The following is a 15,425-nucleotide window of genomic DNA, read 5'->3' on the forward strand; positions in this document are numbered from 1 at the left end:
GGGTGTGGAATGCCCTGCCTGCAACAGTAGTGGACTCGCCAACACTAAACACATTCAAATGGTCATTGGATAGGCATATGGACGATAAGGGAATAGTGTAGATGGGCTTTAGAGGTGTTTCACAGGTCGGCGCAACATCGAGGGCCGAAGGGCCTGTACTGCGCTGTAATGTTCGATATTATATAGTGACCGATTGGTGTCATTCTCTCTGTAATAGTGACCGATCTGTGTCGTACTCTCTGTAATAGTGACCGATCGGTGTCGTTCTCTCTATAATAGTGACCGATCTGTGTCGTTCTCTCTGTAATAGTGACCGATTTGTGTCATTCTCCCTGTAATAATGACCAATCTGTGTCGTTCTCTGTAATAATGACTGATCTGTGTCATGCTCCCTGTAATAGGACCGATCTGTGCAGTTCTCTATAATAGTGACCAATCTGTGTTGTTCTTCCTGTAATAGTGACCAATCTATTCATTCTCCCTGTAATAATGACCGATCTGTGTCATGCTCTCTAATAGTGAAGCAGTCCATGTCCAAAATCCAGGCTTGGGCTGACAAATGACAAGTAACATTTATAGCACACAAGTGTCAGGCAATGACCATCTCCAACAACAGGGTATCTAACCACCGCCCTTTGATTCAATGTCATTCCCAGCGCTGAATCTCCCACTATCAACATCCTGGGGATTACCATTGACAAGAAACTGAACTGGACTAGTCATGTTAATACTGTGGTTACCGGAGCTAGTCAAAGATTAAGAGTCCTGTGGCGAGTAACTCACCTCCTGACTCCCCAAAGCCTGTCCACTTTCTACAAGGCACTGGCCAGGAGTATGATGGAATACTCTCCACTTGCCTGGATCAGTGCAGCTCCAACAACACTCCAGGAGTTTGACATCATCTAGGACAAAGCTGTCCATTTGATTGCTACCCCTTCCACAAACATTCACTCCCTCCACCATGATGAACAGTGGCAGCCATGTGTACCATCTACAAGATGCACTGCATGAACTCACCAAGGTTCCTTGGATAGCACCTTCCAAACCCACAAACACTACCATCTAGAAGGGCAAGGGCAGCAGATATATGGGAACCCCACCACCTGGAGGTTCTCCTCCAAGTCACTCAACATCCTGACTTGGAAATATATCGCCATTCTTTCACTGTCACGAGGGCAAAATCCTGAAACCCTCCCGAACAGCACTGTGGGTGTACCTACACCTCAGGAGTTTCAGCGGTTCAAGAAGGCAGCTCACCACCACCTTCTGAAGAGCAGCTCGGATGGGCAATAAATGTTGGTCTAGCCAGCGTCACCCAAGTTCCATAAGAGTTTTGGGAGGATGTGAGTTGGTTGATGAACCCTGCTAGGCAGATGACATTTCGAATCAAAGCAATACCCAATCTCTTGTCCAGGGTTCTCACTGTTCTGAGTAAGTCTGTAATCCTTTGAATCAGTGAAATCAGACCTACAATACATGCCTTTATTGTGCTATTTTGATTTTTATGGATGCAAGCTGCACTGTGAAAATTTTGCTTACAGATGTTTCAAAGAACCTTGGGTCTGTTTCCTTGTTGAGGTTGGCTTAAGTAGGAGTTTGGAGCTGACCTGCCAGCAGTGCTCATTGCTGCAAATCCTCGAACAAAGAGAAAATGGGGCAATGGTTAACCAATTTCTTTATATGAGCTGGTTGTTCCCGAGTTTGGTTTAGTGTGATACTGTCTGCTTATTTGACTATTCTCCCAAACCTCTTAGGTCACGTGATTCCGCCAGAAAATATTTTGCCCATAATCGTCTGCAGTGGTCCCTCAGGGCAACAGCTTGAATTCACCTATCAGAAGAGGGACAAGCCGCAACTAGTGAGTATTTCAGCCCAGACCACATTCCTGCTATTGTCTCCAAAATCTGAAATAAATCAACATATCTCAATACAGCTTGGTGTTGCAAGTCTGAGATATATTCAGTTTGTACTTGCTCAATTGTTAAATTACTCCAGTTCATAAATGTTTGTTAATAACCCAATTAACTGTATTCTTGGTAGACCATTGACCTTGCGAGGCAAGACCAAATTTTTTTTCAATAATAAAATTAAAGAAGTAATTTATTTAAAAGAGAAAGTGTTCCTAACAGTACAAAGAACAATACAGCACAGTTACAGGCCCTTAGGCCCTCCAAGTCCGTAACGGTCATGATACCAATCTTTTCCAAAACCCAGTACAAAGAAGAGAAAAAAATCAAAGAAAGGTTATACTTATCAGAGCAGACTTTTACGATTTTTGACAGGGGATCAAATAGAAGATAATGTAACCTTGTATCCCTGCTCAATAATTGTCCTGGGGTGCTCCAGTGAACAGTGAGTGATCAGCCTTTTCCATTATGGGTATTGACCACTGTCAGTGATCCTCACCCACATGGGGCTATCGACCTCCCTTCGTTCCATGACGAGGAAAATTAATTCGCAGAAGTTATTGATTGGAACTCCAGTTATGTTCCTGATAATAGAACAATAGACTGTTCAACATGTACCCACATTATCTGATTTGTACACATGACTTTTATATTTTGTATAACTTTGTATAAACTTTAGTTCCGAGATTTTCCCATCTCACCTAGGAAGGTCAGTCGCTGACTGTTTATCTAATCACAAATGTCTTTGTGTCAGATTTCCTGCTGTCGTTTTATATTAAAGATTTACAGTTGTTAATCTTATCTGTAAGAATATAGTTTTATGACTATTGAATATAAAACTATGTGAATTTAAAGCCCATCTTTTGATAAAGCCGTTAGACAATTATTTGGTTATATATGTATATACCCGAGGCATACACTTATTTAGTCATCTGTTTTGGATGGCTCGCATCCAAATACACTCATGGTGATGAGAGCACATCATCTTCTTTGTTATATATTGTAATTCTGGCAGGGTGCATGTAGTGTTGCTGAATGTTACAAAATTGCTGAATATGCAAAGCTTGGTTAACTCATTCAATAAATCTGGAATAAAACTAATATGAAAATTTTATTCTTTTAGTGGAAATTAGTCCTTTAGAATCATATAGTATTCCTGCCCGTAAGGTCGCCATAGTCCCAGATGACCATAGGCTGCTTTTCCCTTTGAAGGGGAGAGCTGACTGGTGGGGATTTAACCTGAGGATCACCACACCTCGGGCAAGAGGCAAGCTTGAGAAGGCGGGGCCCTCATGAATAATCTCCGTGGGAATTGAATCCATGCTGTAGGCTTTGCTCTGCATCACGGACCAGCTGTCTAGCCCACTGAGCTAGACTGGCCCCTGCTGTCTGCTGGACTTAGTAGTTGCACGTCTTTACCAAACTTATTGTTTGTGTGCTTAGAACTAGGTGGGAGAAGCTGTTAACACGAGCACTTGGGAATCATGGAAAATCTATGAGTTAAAGAGCTGTGGGAAAAGAGTCAGGGAGTGGGACATATTGGACAGCTCTTTCAAAAGAGTTGGCGCAGCACGACGGGCTGAATGGTGCAGCAAGATTCTTTTGATTCCAGCAATTTCTTTAGAAAATAACCTCTGCCTGTCTTTATCCTTTTGGCCACTTTCAGTTTTGGTGTAAATTCAGCCTGAGAAACTATCCCAGTTTAGCGATTCCTTCTCCTCGACCAATCTTTGATACTCGGAAGTGAGCTGCTGACCCGCAGACTAAAGAGTTGTTAGGCTCCCTGAAGTCTAAAGAGTTTTCTTTCAGATGTTTCTGAATGGGTACTTGCAAAGGTAGTAAAATCCGGGCATTCTTCATCAGTCGGTTCTGATAAGAGTCACGCCTGAGCCCCTAATTAACGTCCCACAATATCCTCGAACTGGATTAGCTGGTTTGTATTTGGATTAGCTGGTTGATATTGCAGTGACAGAGTGTGATGGATGTTGCGGTGTGGCGGGTACCGTGATCAAAGTTGCTGTTTAAAATGGATGTCTACCAAGCTGGTCAGCAATTCCCTCTATGCCCTGCTGACTGCTCTGAGAGTTGAGGTCCATAGTTGCTGTATTATCTTCCAGTCCTGTGCAATGCTGATCAATGAAGGAAGCCCTATATTCTGCTTTGTTTATAATACCAAATCTTATCTTTGCAGCTGGATGAATGTGGCCGGGTGCTGGTCAATCTGTGCAAGGTGGTCCCTGGTGGCATTGTGTGCTTCTTTCCATCGTATGACTATGAAAAACAAGTATACACACACTGGGAAAAGACTGGCCTCCTGGCACAGCTGGAAGCCAAAAAAAAGGTACTTTGATTGTTTTATACCTGCGTTTTAGCTCTGAACCATTTCCCACCCCCAATTTCGATCAGAATTGTGCAGTCGAATGTTTGAAAGCCTTTTTTGCAACAAACCCATTCCTTCCCTCACACCTTTACTTGCACATGATTCCACTTTACTGGAGTCACTTTTTCTATGTGATGGGGAAAGGTGTTTTACAATTACAAACCCCCATCACACAAATCCTTTCCATTGCCCTACTCCTTTCCCTCATTCTTGTCCTTGTGCAATCGCGCACACACACACACACACAGACACACACACATCTAAATACCTCAGTTGAGTTGCTACATCCCAGTCCTGACGATGGGTGGCACAGTGGTTAAAACTGCTGCCTCACGCTCCAGGAACCCGGGTTGAATTCTGGCCTCTGGTGACTCTGGAGTTTGTACTTTCTGGCCGTGACTGCGTGGGTTTCCTCCAGGTGCTCCAGTTTCCTCCCACAGTCCAAAGGTAGGCAAGTTGCATGGATCGGCCATTCTAAATTACCCCTTAGTGTCCAAAAGTTAAGGTTGGGTTACTAGATTTACGGGGATAGGGTGGAGGTGTGGGCTTACGTAGGGTGCTTAAGAAGGGGCTTAAGGGCCGGTGAAAACTCGATGGGCTGAATGGCCTCCTTCTGCTCTGTCAGTATCAATGATTCTATGACTCTCCCCAGTCCCACGCCGATCCTCCTGCCCGCATGGTACTTTTCGGCCTGCGTGGGACTTTTCTGCCTGCATGGTACTTTTCGGCCTGCGTGGTACTTTTCTGTCTGCGTGGTACTTTTCTGTCTGCATGGTACTTTTCTGTCTGCATGGTACTTTTTTGTCTGCATGGTACTTTTCGGCCTGCGTGGTACTTTTCTGTCTGCGTGGTACTTTTCTGTCTGCATGGTACTTTTCTGTCTGCATGGTACTTTTCTGTCTGCATGGTACTTTTCTGTCTGCATGGTACTTTTCTGTCTGCGTGGTACTTTTCTGTCTGCATGGTACTTTTCTGTCTGCATGGTACTTTTCTGTCTGCATGGTACTTTTCGGCCTGCGTGGTACTTTTCTGTCTGCATGGTACTTTTCTGTCTGCGTGGTACTTTTCTGTCTGCATGGTACTTTTCTGTCTGCATGGTACTTTTCTGTCTGCGTGGTACTTTTCTGTCTGCATGGTACTTTTCTGTCTGCATGGTACTTTTCTGTCTGCATGGTACTTTTCTGTCTGCGTGGTACTTTTCTGTCTGCGTGGTACTTTTCTGTCTGCATGGTACTTTTCTGTCTGCATGGTACTTTTCGGCCTGCGTGGTACTTTTCTGCCTGCATGTTACTTTTCTGCCTGCATGGTACTTTTCGGCCTGCGTGGTACTTTTCGGCCTGCGTGGTACTTTTCTGTCTGCATGGTACTTTTCTTCAATGCCAAAAAAAGGTGAATAAATCGTTGACGTAAAGGTGACTTCAGAGTCAGAATTTTACATCAGAGCAAGAGGCCCTTCGGCCCATCATGTCTAGGCCAGCCACCTATCTATTCTCAGCCATTTTTCAGCACTTGGTAAACATAGAAACATTCGGCCCTTCTAGCCTACTCCCCCATTCATTATGATCATGGCTGATCATCCAACTCAAATTCCAAATCCCGCTTCCCCCCCTTATATCCTTTGATTCACTTTGCCCTAAGTGCGATACCCAAATTCTTCCTGAAATGGGGCAATGTTTTGGCCTCAACTATTTCATAGAAAATGGGTGCAGGAGTAGGCCATTCGGCCCTTCAAACCTGCACCACCTTTCAAAGAACAATACAGCACAGGAACAGGCCCTTTGGCCCTCCAAGCCTGCACCGGCAACGATACCAACCATTGCCAAAACCCTCAGCACTTCCTTGTGCCATATCCCTCTATACCCACCCGATCCATATGTTTGTCAAGATGCCTTTTCAACACCATCTATATATTTTAATAAATCTTTTGAACACCATTAATTCAGTATGATCACGGCTGACCATGCAAAGTCAGTATCCCACTGCCACTTTCTCTCCATACACCTTGATCCCTTTAGCCGCAAGGGCCACATCCAGCTCCCTCTTGAATATATCCAACAAACTGGCCCCAAAATCTTTCTATGGTAGATAATTCCACAAGTTTACAACTCAGAGAAGTTCTTCTTCCTCTCAGTCCTGAATGGTTTATCCCTTATTCTTAGGCTGTGACCCCAGTTCTGGATGTCCCCAATATGGGGAACATTCTTCCTGCATGTAGCCTGTCAAGTCCCATCAGGATTTTATATGTTTCTATGAGATCCCCTCTCATTCTTCTGAACTCCAATCAGTAGAAGCCCAGTCGATCCAGTCTTCCTCCTATGTCAGTCTTGCCATCCCATGAATTAGTCTAGTGAACGTTCGCGAGACACTCTCCTATACAAGAATGTCCTTCCTCAAACTTGGAGACGGAAACTGGACACAATACTCAAGGTGTGGCATCACCAAGACCCTGTATAACTGCAGCAAGACATCCTTACTCCTGCTATCCGCACTCGCTATGAAGGCCAGCATTTCATTAGCTTTCCTCACCCCCTGCTGTACCTGCATGCCAACCTTCAGTGACTGTTCCACCATGATATCCAGGTCTTGTTGCACTTCCCCTTTTTCTAAATCGCCACCATTCAGATTATAATCTACCTTCCTGTTTTTGCCACCAAAATGGATACCCTCATATTTATCAACATCATATTACATTTGCCAAATATTTTCTCACTCAGCCAGCCTGTCCAAGTCACCCTGCAGCCACTTTGCATCCTCCTCACAGCACATACTGTCACCCAGTTTAGTGTCATCTGCAAATTTAGAGATATTACATTCAATTCCTTCGTCCAAATCATTAATGTATATTGTGAACATCTGGAGTCCCAGCGGTCTGAACCCTGCGAACCCCACTAGTCACTGCCTGCCACTATATAATGCTGGAAAATATTCTATAGAATTCTATAGAATGCTGGAAAATGATCACCAATACATCCACTATTTCTAGAGCCGCCCCAGGGCATCAGGCCCTGGGGACGTATCGGGTTTTAACCCATCAATTTCCCCAATACAATTTCCTGACTAAAAAGGGTTTCCATCAGTTCCTCCTTCATACTAGACCCTCTGTCTCCTGGCATTTCCGGAAGGTTATTTGTGTCCTCCTCAGTGAAGACAGATCCAAAGTAAACCAGTGGCTGGTTTAGCACAGTGGGCTAAACAGCTGGCTTGTAATGCAGAACAAGGCAGCAGCGCGGATTCAATTCCCGTACCGGCCTCCCCGAATAGGTGCCGGAATATGGCGACTTTTCACAGTAACTTGATTGAAGCCTACTTGTGACATTGTGATTATTATTATTAATTGTTCAACTGGTCTGCCATCTCTTTGTTGGCCATTGTGAATTCACTTGATTCTAACTGCAAGAGCCCGACATTTGTTTTCACTATTTGTTGATGTACCATTGTCAATGCACCCAATTATTCTTTTGTCTACTATGTACGTGCTGTGTACTATTCTGTGATGAGGCTTGGCCGCAGAAAAATACTTTTCACTGTACTTCAGTACATGTGACAATAAATATCAATCAGTCTTTTTCTCTTCACATATCCATAGAAACTGTTGCAGTCAGTTTTCTGAAAGCTTGCTCTCTTATTCTATTTTCCCCTTCCAAATTAAACTCTTTAGAACATAGAACATTACAGCGCAGTACGGGCCCTTCGGCCCTCGATGTTGCGCCGACCCGTGAAACCATCTGAAGCTTATTTGACCTACACTATTCCATTTTCATCTATATGTCTATCCAGTGACCACTTAAATGCCCTTAAATTTGGCGAGTCTACTACTGTTGCAGGCAGGGCGTTCCACACCCCTACTACTCTCTGAGTAAAGAAACTGCCTCTGACATCTGTCCTATATCTACTACCCCTCAATTTAAAGCTATGTCCCCTCGTGTTGGTCATCACCATCCGAGGAAAAAGACTCTCACTGTCCACCCTATCTAACCCTCTGACTATCTTATATGTCTCTATTAAGTCACCTCTCAGCCTTCTCCTCTCTAACGAAAACAACCTCAAGTCCCTGAAGCTTTCCTCGTAAGACCTTCCCTCCATACCAGGCAACATCCTAGTAAATCTCCTCTGAACCCTTTCCAAAGCTTCCACATCCTTCCTATAATGTGGTGACCAGAACTGCATGCAGTACTCCAGGAGCGGCCGCACCAGAGTTATGTACAGCTGCAGCATGACCTTGTGGCTCCGAAACTCAATCCCCCTACTGATAAAGGCTAGCACACCATATGCCTTCTTAACAGCCCTATTAACCTGGGTGGCAACTTTCAGGGATTTATGTACCTGGATGCCGAGATCTCTCTGTTCATCTAAACTACCAAGAATCTTGCCATTAGCCCAGTACTCTGCATTCCTGTTACTCCTTCCAAAGTGAACCACCTCACACTTTTCCGCATTAAACTCCATCTGCCACCTCTCAGCCCAGCTCTGCAGCTTATCTATGTCCCTCTGTATCCTATAACATCTTTCAGCACTATCCACAACTCCACCGACCTTCGTGTCATCTGCAAATTTACTAACCCATCCTTCTACACCCTCTTCCAGGTCATTTATAAAATGACAAACAGCAGTGGCCCCAAAACAGATCCTTGCGGTACACCACTAGTAACTGAACTCCAGGATGAACATTTCCTATCAACCACCACCCTCTGTCTTTCAGCTAGCCAATTACTGATCCAAACCGCTAAATCACCTTCAATCCCATACTTCCTTATTTTCTGCAATAGCCTACCGTGGGGAACCTTATCAAACGCCTTACTGAAATCCATATACACCGCATCAACCGCTTTACCCTCATCCACCTGTTTGGTCACCTTCTCAAAAAACTCGATAAGGTTTGTGAGGCATGACCTATCGTTCACAAAACCGTGTTGACTATCGCTAATCAACATGTTCTTTTCAAGATGATTATAAACCCTATCTCTTATAACCTTTTCCAACATTTTACCCACAACCGAAGTAAGGCTCACAGGTCTATAATTACCAGTGTTGTCTCTACTCCCCTTCTTGAACAAGGGGACAACATTTGCTATCCTCCAGTCTTCCGGCACTATTCCTGTCGACAAAGACAACATAAAGATCAAGGACAAAGGCTCTACATTCTCCTCCCTGGCTTCCCAGAGAATCCTAGGATAAATCCCATCTGGCCCAGGGGACTTATCTATTTTGACATCTTCCAAAATTGCTAACACCTCCTCCTTTTGAACCTCAATTCCATCTAGCCTGGTCGACTGAACCTGAGTATTCTCCTCGACAACATTGTCTTTCTCCAGTGTAAACACTGATGAAAAATATCCATTTAACACTTCCCCTATCTCCTCTGATTCCACACACAACTTTCCACTACTATCCTTGATTGTCCCTAATTTTACTCTAGTCATTCTTTTGTTCCTGATATACCTATAGAAAGCCTTAGGGTTTTCCTTGATCCTATCCGCCAATGACTTTTCGTGTCCTCTCCTCGCTCTTCTTAACTCTCCCTTTAGGTCCTTCCTGGCTAACTTGTAACTCTCAAGTGCCCTAACTGAGCCTTCATGTCTCATCCTAACATAAGCCTTCTTCTTCCTCTTGACAAGTGCTTCAACTTCCTTAGTAAACCACGGTTCCCTTGCTCGACAACTTCCTCCCTGCCTGACAGGTACATACTTATCAAGGACATGCAGTAGCTGTTCCTTGAAAAAGCTCCACATTTCGATTGTTCCCATCCCCTGCAGTTTCCTTCCCCATCCTATACATCCTAAATCTTGCCGAATAGCATCATAATTGCCTTTCCCCCAGCTATAATTCTTGCCTTGCGGTATATACCTATCCCTGCCCATTGCTAAAGTAAACATAACCGAGTTGTGATCACTATCACCAAAGTGCTCACCTACATCTAAATCTAACACCTGGCCGGGTTCATTACCCAGTTCCAAATCCAATGTGGCCTCGCCCCTTGTTGGCCTGTCTACATACTGTGTCAGAAAACCCTCCTGCACACACTGCACAAAAACTGACCCATCTATAGTACTCGAACGATAGTATTTCCAGTCAATATTTGGAAAGTTAAAGTCCCCCATAACAACTACCCTGTTACTCACGCTCCTGTCAGAGGTGAGATGGCAAGATGGATACAGAACTGGCTCAGTCACAGAAGGCAAATGGTAGCAGTAGAAAGACATTTTTCTGAATGGAAGGCTGTGACGAGCGGCATTCCACAGGGATCAGTTCTGGGGACTTTGTTGTTTGTGGTGTATATTAACGATTTTGAAGAAAATATAGCTGGTCTGATTAGTAAGTTTGCAGACGACACAAAAATTGGTGGAGTTGCGGATAGTGAAAAGGATTATCAGAGGATATAGCAGGATATAAACTGGTTGGAGTCTTGGGTGGAGAAATGGCAGATGGAGTTTAATCCGGACAAGTGTGAGGTAATGCACTTTGGAACATCCAATGCATGTAGGAATTACACAATAAATGGTAGAACTCTTGTGAGTGCTGACAGGCAGAGAGATCTGGGCATACATGTCCACCGATCACTGAACATGGCAACGCATGTGGATAAAGTGGTCAAGAAGGCATACGGCATGTTGGTCTTCCAGTGGCAAGTTGGTACGGCAAGCGGATAGAGCTGTGAAGAAGGCCTATGGTGTTCTTGCGTTCATTAGCAGAGGGATTGAATTTAAGAGCCGTGAGGTGATGATGCAGCTGTACAAAACCTTGGTCAGGCCACATTTGGACTACTGTGTGCAGTTCTGGTCACCTTATTTTAGGAAGGATGTAGAAGCTTTGGAAAAGGTGCAAAGGAGATTTACCAGGATGTTGCCTGTAATGGAGAGTAGGTCTTACGAGGAAAGGTTGAGGGTGCTAGGCCTTTTCTCATTAGAACGGAGAAGGATGAGGGGCGACTTGATAGAGGTTTATGATGATCAGGGGAATAGATAGAGTAGACAGTCAGAGACTTTTTCCCCGGGTGGAACAAACCATTACAAGGGGACATAATTTTAAGGTAAATGGTGGAAGATACAGGGGGGATGTCAGAGGTAGGTTCTTTACCCAGAGAGTAGTGGGGGCATGTAATGCACTGCCTGTTGAAGTAGTTGAGTCGGAAATGTTAGGGACCTTCAAGCGGCTATTGGATAGGTACATGGATTATGGTAGAATAATGGAGTGTAGATTAATTTGTTCTTAAGGGCCGCACGGTAGCATTGTGGATAGCACAATTGCTTCACAGCTCCAGGGTCCCAGGTTTGATTTGGGCTTGGGTCACTGTCTGTGTGGAGTCTGCACATCCTCCCCGTGTGTGCGTGCCTTTCCTCCGGATGCTTCGATTTCCTCCCACAGTCCAAAGATGTGCAGGTTGAGTGGATTGGCCATGCTAAATTACCCTTAGTGTCCAAAATTCTATGATCTAGGATTAACCGAGGACAAAAGTTCGGCACAACATTGTGGGCCGAAGGGCCTGTTCTATGCTGTATTTCTCTATGTTCTATGTAAATCCACCTAACCTGCACATCTTTGGGTTGTGGGGTGAAACCCACACAGACACGGGGAGAATGCACAAACTCCACAGGGACAGTGAACCAGAACCGGGATCGAACCCAGATCCTCAGCCGCCGTAGTCCCAGTGCTAACCACTGCACCACATGCCGCCCTAGACTTTGCCAATTTCAATAATATTGAGGAAGTTGAAATTCCCTATTATAATATACCCTTTTAGTTTTACACTTTTCTGAGATTTGTCTAGAATTTACAGTGCAGAAGGAGGCCATTCAGCCCATCGAGTCTGCACCGGCTCTTGGAAAGAGCACCCTACCCAAGGTCAACACCTCCACCCTATCCCCATAACCTTCAAAACAAGTATACCGTTTTGGATGCTGTTGGGGGGGATGACCTACCGGGGGAAGGCCCCAGCGGCCAGGTCTCTGGCACCGAGTCTGGCTCTGGGGATCAGAAGGGAAGGGGGGAGCATAGAAAAGCAATAGTAATAGGAGATTCAATGGTTAGGGGAATAGATAGGAGATTCTGTGGTCGCGAGCGAGACTCCCGAAAGGTATGTTGCCTCCCGGGTGCCAGGGCCAGGGATGTCTCTGATCGTGTCTTCAGGATCCTGAAGGGGGAGGGTGAGCAGCCAGAAGTCGTGGTGCACATTGGTACCAACGATGTAGGTAGGAAAAAGGGTGTGGAGGTAATAAACAAGTTTAGGGAGTTAGGCTGGAAGTTAAAGGCCAGGACAGACAGAGTCGTCATCTCTGGTTTGTTGCCGGTGCCACGTGATAACGAGGCTAGGAATAGGGAGAGAGTGCAGTTGAACACGTGGCTGCAGGAATGGTGTAGGAGGGAGGGCTTCAGGTATTTGGATAATTGGAGCGCATTCTGGGGAAGGTGGGACCTGTGCAAGCAGGACGGGTTGCATCTGAACCAGAGGGGCACCAATATCCTGGGGGGCAGGTTTTCTAGTACTCTTCGGGAGGGTTTAAATTAATTTGGCAGGGGAATGGGAACCGGATCTGTAGTCCAGCAACTAAGGTAGACGATAGTCAGGACGCCAAAGCACGTAGTGATGCAGTGGGGAAGGTAACAATGACAAAGGAGAGTACTTGCAGGCAAGGAGATGGGTTGAAGTGTGTATACTTTAATGCAAGAAGCATCAGGAATAAGGTGGGTGAACTTGAGGCATGGATCTGTACTTGGGACTACGATGTGGTGGCCATCACGGAAACTTGGATAGAAGAGGGGCAGAAATGGTTGTTGGAGGTCCCTGGTTATAGATGTTTCACCAAGATTAGGGAGGATGGTAAAAGAGGTGGGGAGGTGGCATTGTTAATTAGAGATAGTATAACAGCTGCAGAAAGGCAGTTCGAGGGGGATCTGCCTACTGAGGTAATATGGGTTGAAGTTAGAAATAGGAAAGGAGCAGTCACCTTGTTGGGAGTTTTCTATAGGCCCCCCAATAGCAGCAGAGATGTGGAGGAACAGATTGGGAAACAGATTTTGGAAAGGTGCAGAAGTCACAGGGTAGTAGTCATGGGCGACTTCAACTTCCCAAACATTGAGTGGAAACTCTTTAGATCAAATAGTTTGGATGGGGTAGTGTTTGTGCAGTGTGTCCAGGAAGCTTTTCTAACACAGTATGTAGATTGTCTGACCAGAGGGGAGGCCATATTGGATTTAGTACTTGGTAATGAACCAGGGCAGGTGATAGATTTGTTAGTGGGGGAGCACTTTGGAGGTAGTGACCACAATTCTGTGACTTTCACTTTAGTAATGGAGAGGGATAGGTGCGAGCAACAGGGCAAGGTTTATAATTGGGGGAAGGGTAAATACAATGCTGTCAGACAAGAATTGAAGTGCAGAAATTGGGAACATAGGCTGTCAGGGAAGGACACAAGTGAAATGTGGAACTTGTTCAAGGAACAGGTACTGCGTGTCTTTGATATGTATGTCCCTGTCAGGCAGGGAAGAGATGGTCGAGTGAGGGAACCATGGTTGACAAGAGAGGTTGAATGTCTTGTTAAGAGGAAGAAGGAGACTTATGTAAGGCTGAAGAAACAAGGTTCAGACAGGGCGCTGGAGGGATACAAGATAGCCAGGAGGGAACTGAAGAAAGGGATTAGGAGAGCTAAGAGAGGACATGAAAAATCTTTGGCGGGTAGGATCAAGGAAAACCCCAAGGCCTTTTACATATATGTGAGAAATATGAGAATGACTAGAGCGAGGGTAGGTCCGATTAAGGACAGTAGCGGGAGATTGTGTATTGAGTCTGAAGAGATAGGAGAGGTCTTGAACAAGTATTTTTCTTCAGTATTTACAAACGAGAGGGGCCATAATGTTGGAGAGGACAGCGTGAAGCAGACTGATAAGCTTGAGGAGATACTTGTCAGGAAGGAAGATGTGTTGCGCGTTTTGAAAAACTTGAGGATAGACAAGTCCCCCGGGCCTGACGGGATATATCCAAGGATTCTATGGGAAGCAAGAAATGAAATTGCAGAGCCGTTGGCAATGATCTTTTCGTCCTCGCTGTCAACAGGGGTGGTACCAGAGGATTGGAGAGTGGCGAATGTCGTGCCCCTGTTCAAAAAAGGGAATAGGGATAACCCTGGGAATTACAGGCCAGTTAGTCTTACTTCGGTGGTAGGCAAAGTAATGAAAAGGGTACTGAGGGATAGGATTTCTGAGCATCTGGAAAGGCATTGCTTGATTAGGGATAGTCAGCACGGATTTGTGAGGGGTAGGTCTTGCCTTACAAGTCTTATTGAATTCTTTGAGGAGGTGACCAAGCATGTGGATGAAGGTAAAGCAGTGGATGTAGTGTACATGGATTTTAGTAAGGCATTTGATAAGGTTCCCCATGGTAGGCTTATGCAGAAAGTAAGGAGGCATGGGATAGTGGGAAATTTGGCCAGTTGGATAACAAACTGGCTAACCGATAGAAGATAGAGAGTGGTGGTGGATGGCAAATATTCAGCCTGGAGCCCAGTTATCAGTGGCGTACCGCAGGGATCAGTTCTGGGTCCTCTGCTGTTTGTGATTTTCATTAACGACTTGGATGAGGGAGTTGAAGGGTGGGTCAGTAAATTTGCAGATGATACGAAGATTGGTGGAGTTGTGGATAGTGAGGAGGGCTGTTGTCGGCTTCAAAGAGACATAGATAGAATGCAGAGCTGGGCTGAGAAGTGGCAGATGGAGTTTAACCCTGACAAGTGTGAGGTTGTCCATTTTGGAAGGACAAATCTGAATGCGGAATACAGGGTTAATGGTAGGGTTCTTGGCAATGTGGAGGAGCAGAGAGATCTTGGGGTCTATGTTCATAGTTCTTTGAAAGTTGCCACTCAAGTGGATAGAGCTGTGAAGAAGGCCTATGGTGTGCCAGCGTTCATTAGCAGAGGGATTGAATTTTTTTTTTTTTTCTTTATAAATTTAGATTACCCAATTATTTTCTCTATTAAGGGGCAATTTTAGTGTGGCCAATCCACCTACTCTGCACATTTTTGGGTTGTGGGGGCGAAACCCACGCAGACACAGGGAGAATGTGCAAACTCCACACGGACAGTGACCCAGAGCCGGGATCGAACCTGGGACCTCAGCGCCGTGAGGCGGTTGTGCTAACCAGTAGGCCA

The 15,425-nt window shown here is 45.2% G+C and overlaps 1 protein-coding gene across 6 annotated transcripts in view; it reads left to right on the forward strand.

Annotated features, from left to right (window-relative positions):
* The window catches only part of ddx11 (DEAD/H (Asp-Glu-Ala-Asp/His) box helicase 11), a 155,283-nt gene that overhangs the window by 92,111 nt on the left and 47,747 nt on the right, over nt 1–15,425 (forward strand). For 5 of the 6 annotated variants that reach the window (XM_038780636.1, XM_038780633.1, XM_038780635.1 and 2 more), the window contains exons 20-21: nt 1,755–1,858; nt 4,099–4,248. In XM_038780636.1, coding sequence (XP_038636564.1) covers nt 1,755–1,858; nt 4,099–4,248 — 254 coding nt within the window. The remainder of the gene's footprint in view (nt 1–1,754; nt 1,859–4,098; nt 4,249–15,425) is intronic. The other variant, XR_005458340.1, reaches the window with a different exon arrangement.

This window comes from Scyliorhinus canicula, chromosome 20, assembly GCF_902713615.1.
Source record: "Scyliorhinus canicula chromosome 20, sScyCan1.1, whole genome shotgun sequence".
NCBI classification, from domain to species: domain Eukaryota; kingdom Metazoa; phylum Chordata; class Chondrichthyes; order Carcharhiniformes; family Scyliorhinidae; genus Scyliorhinus; species Scyliorhinus canicula.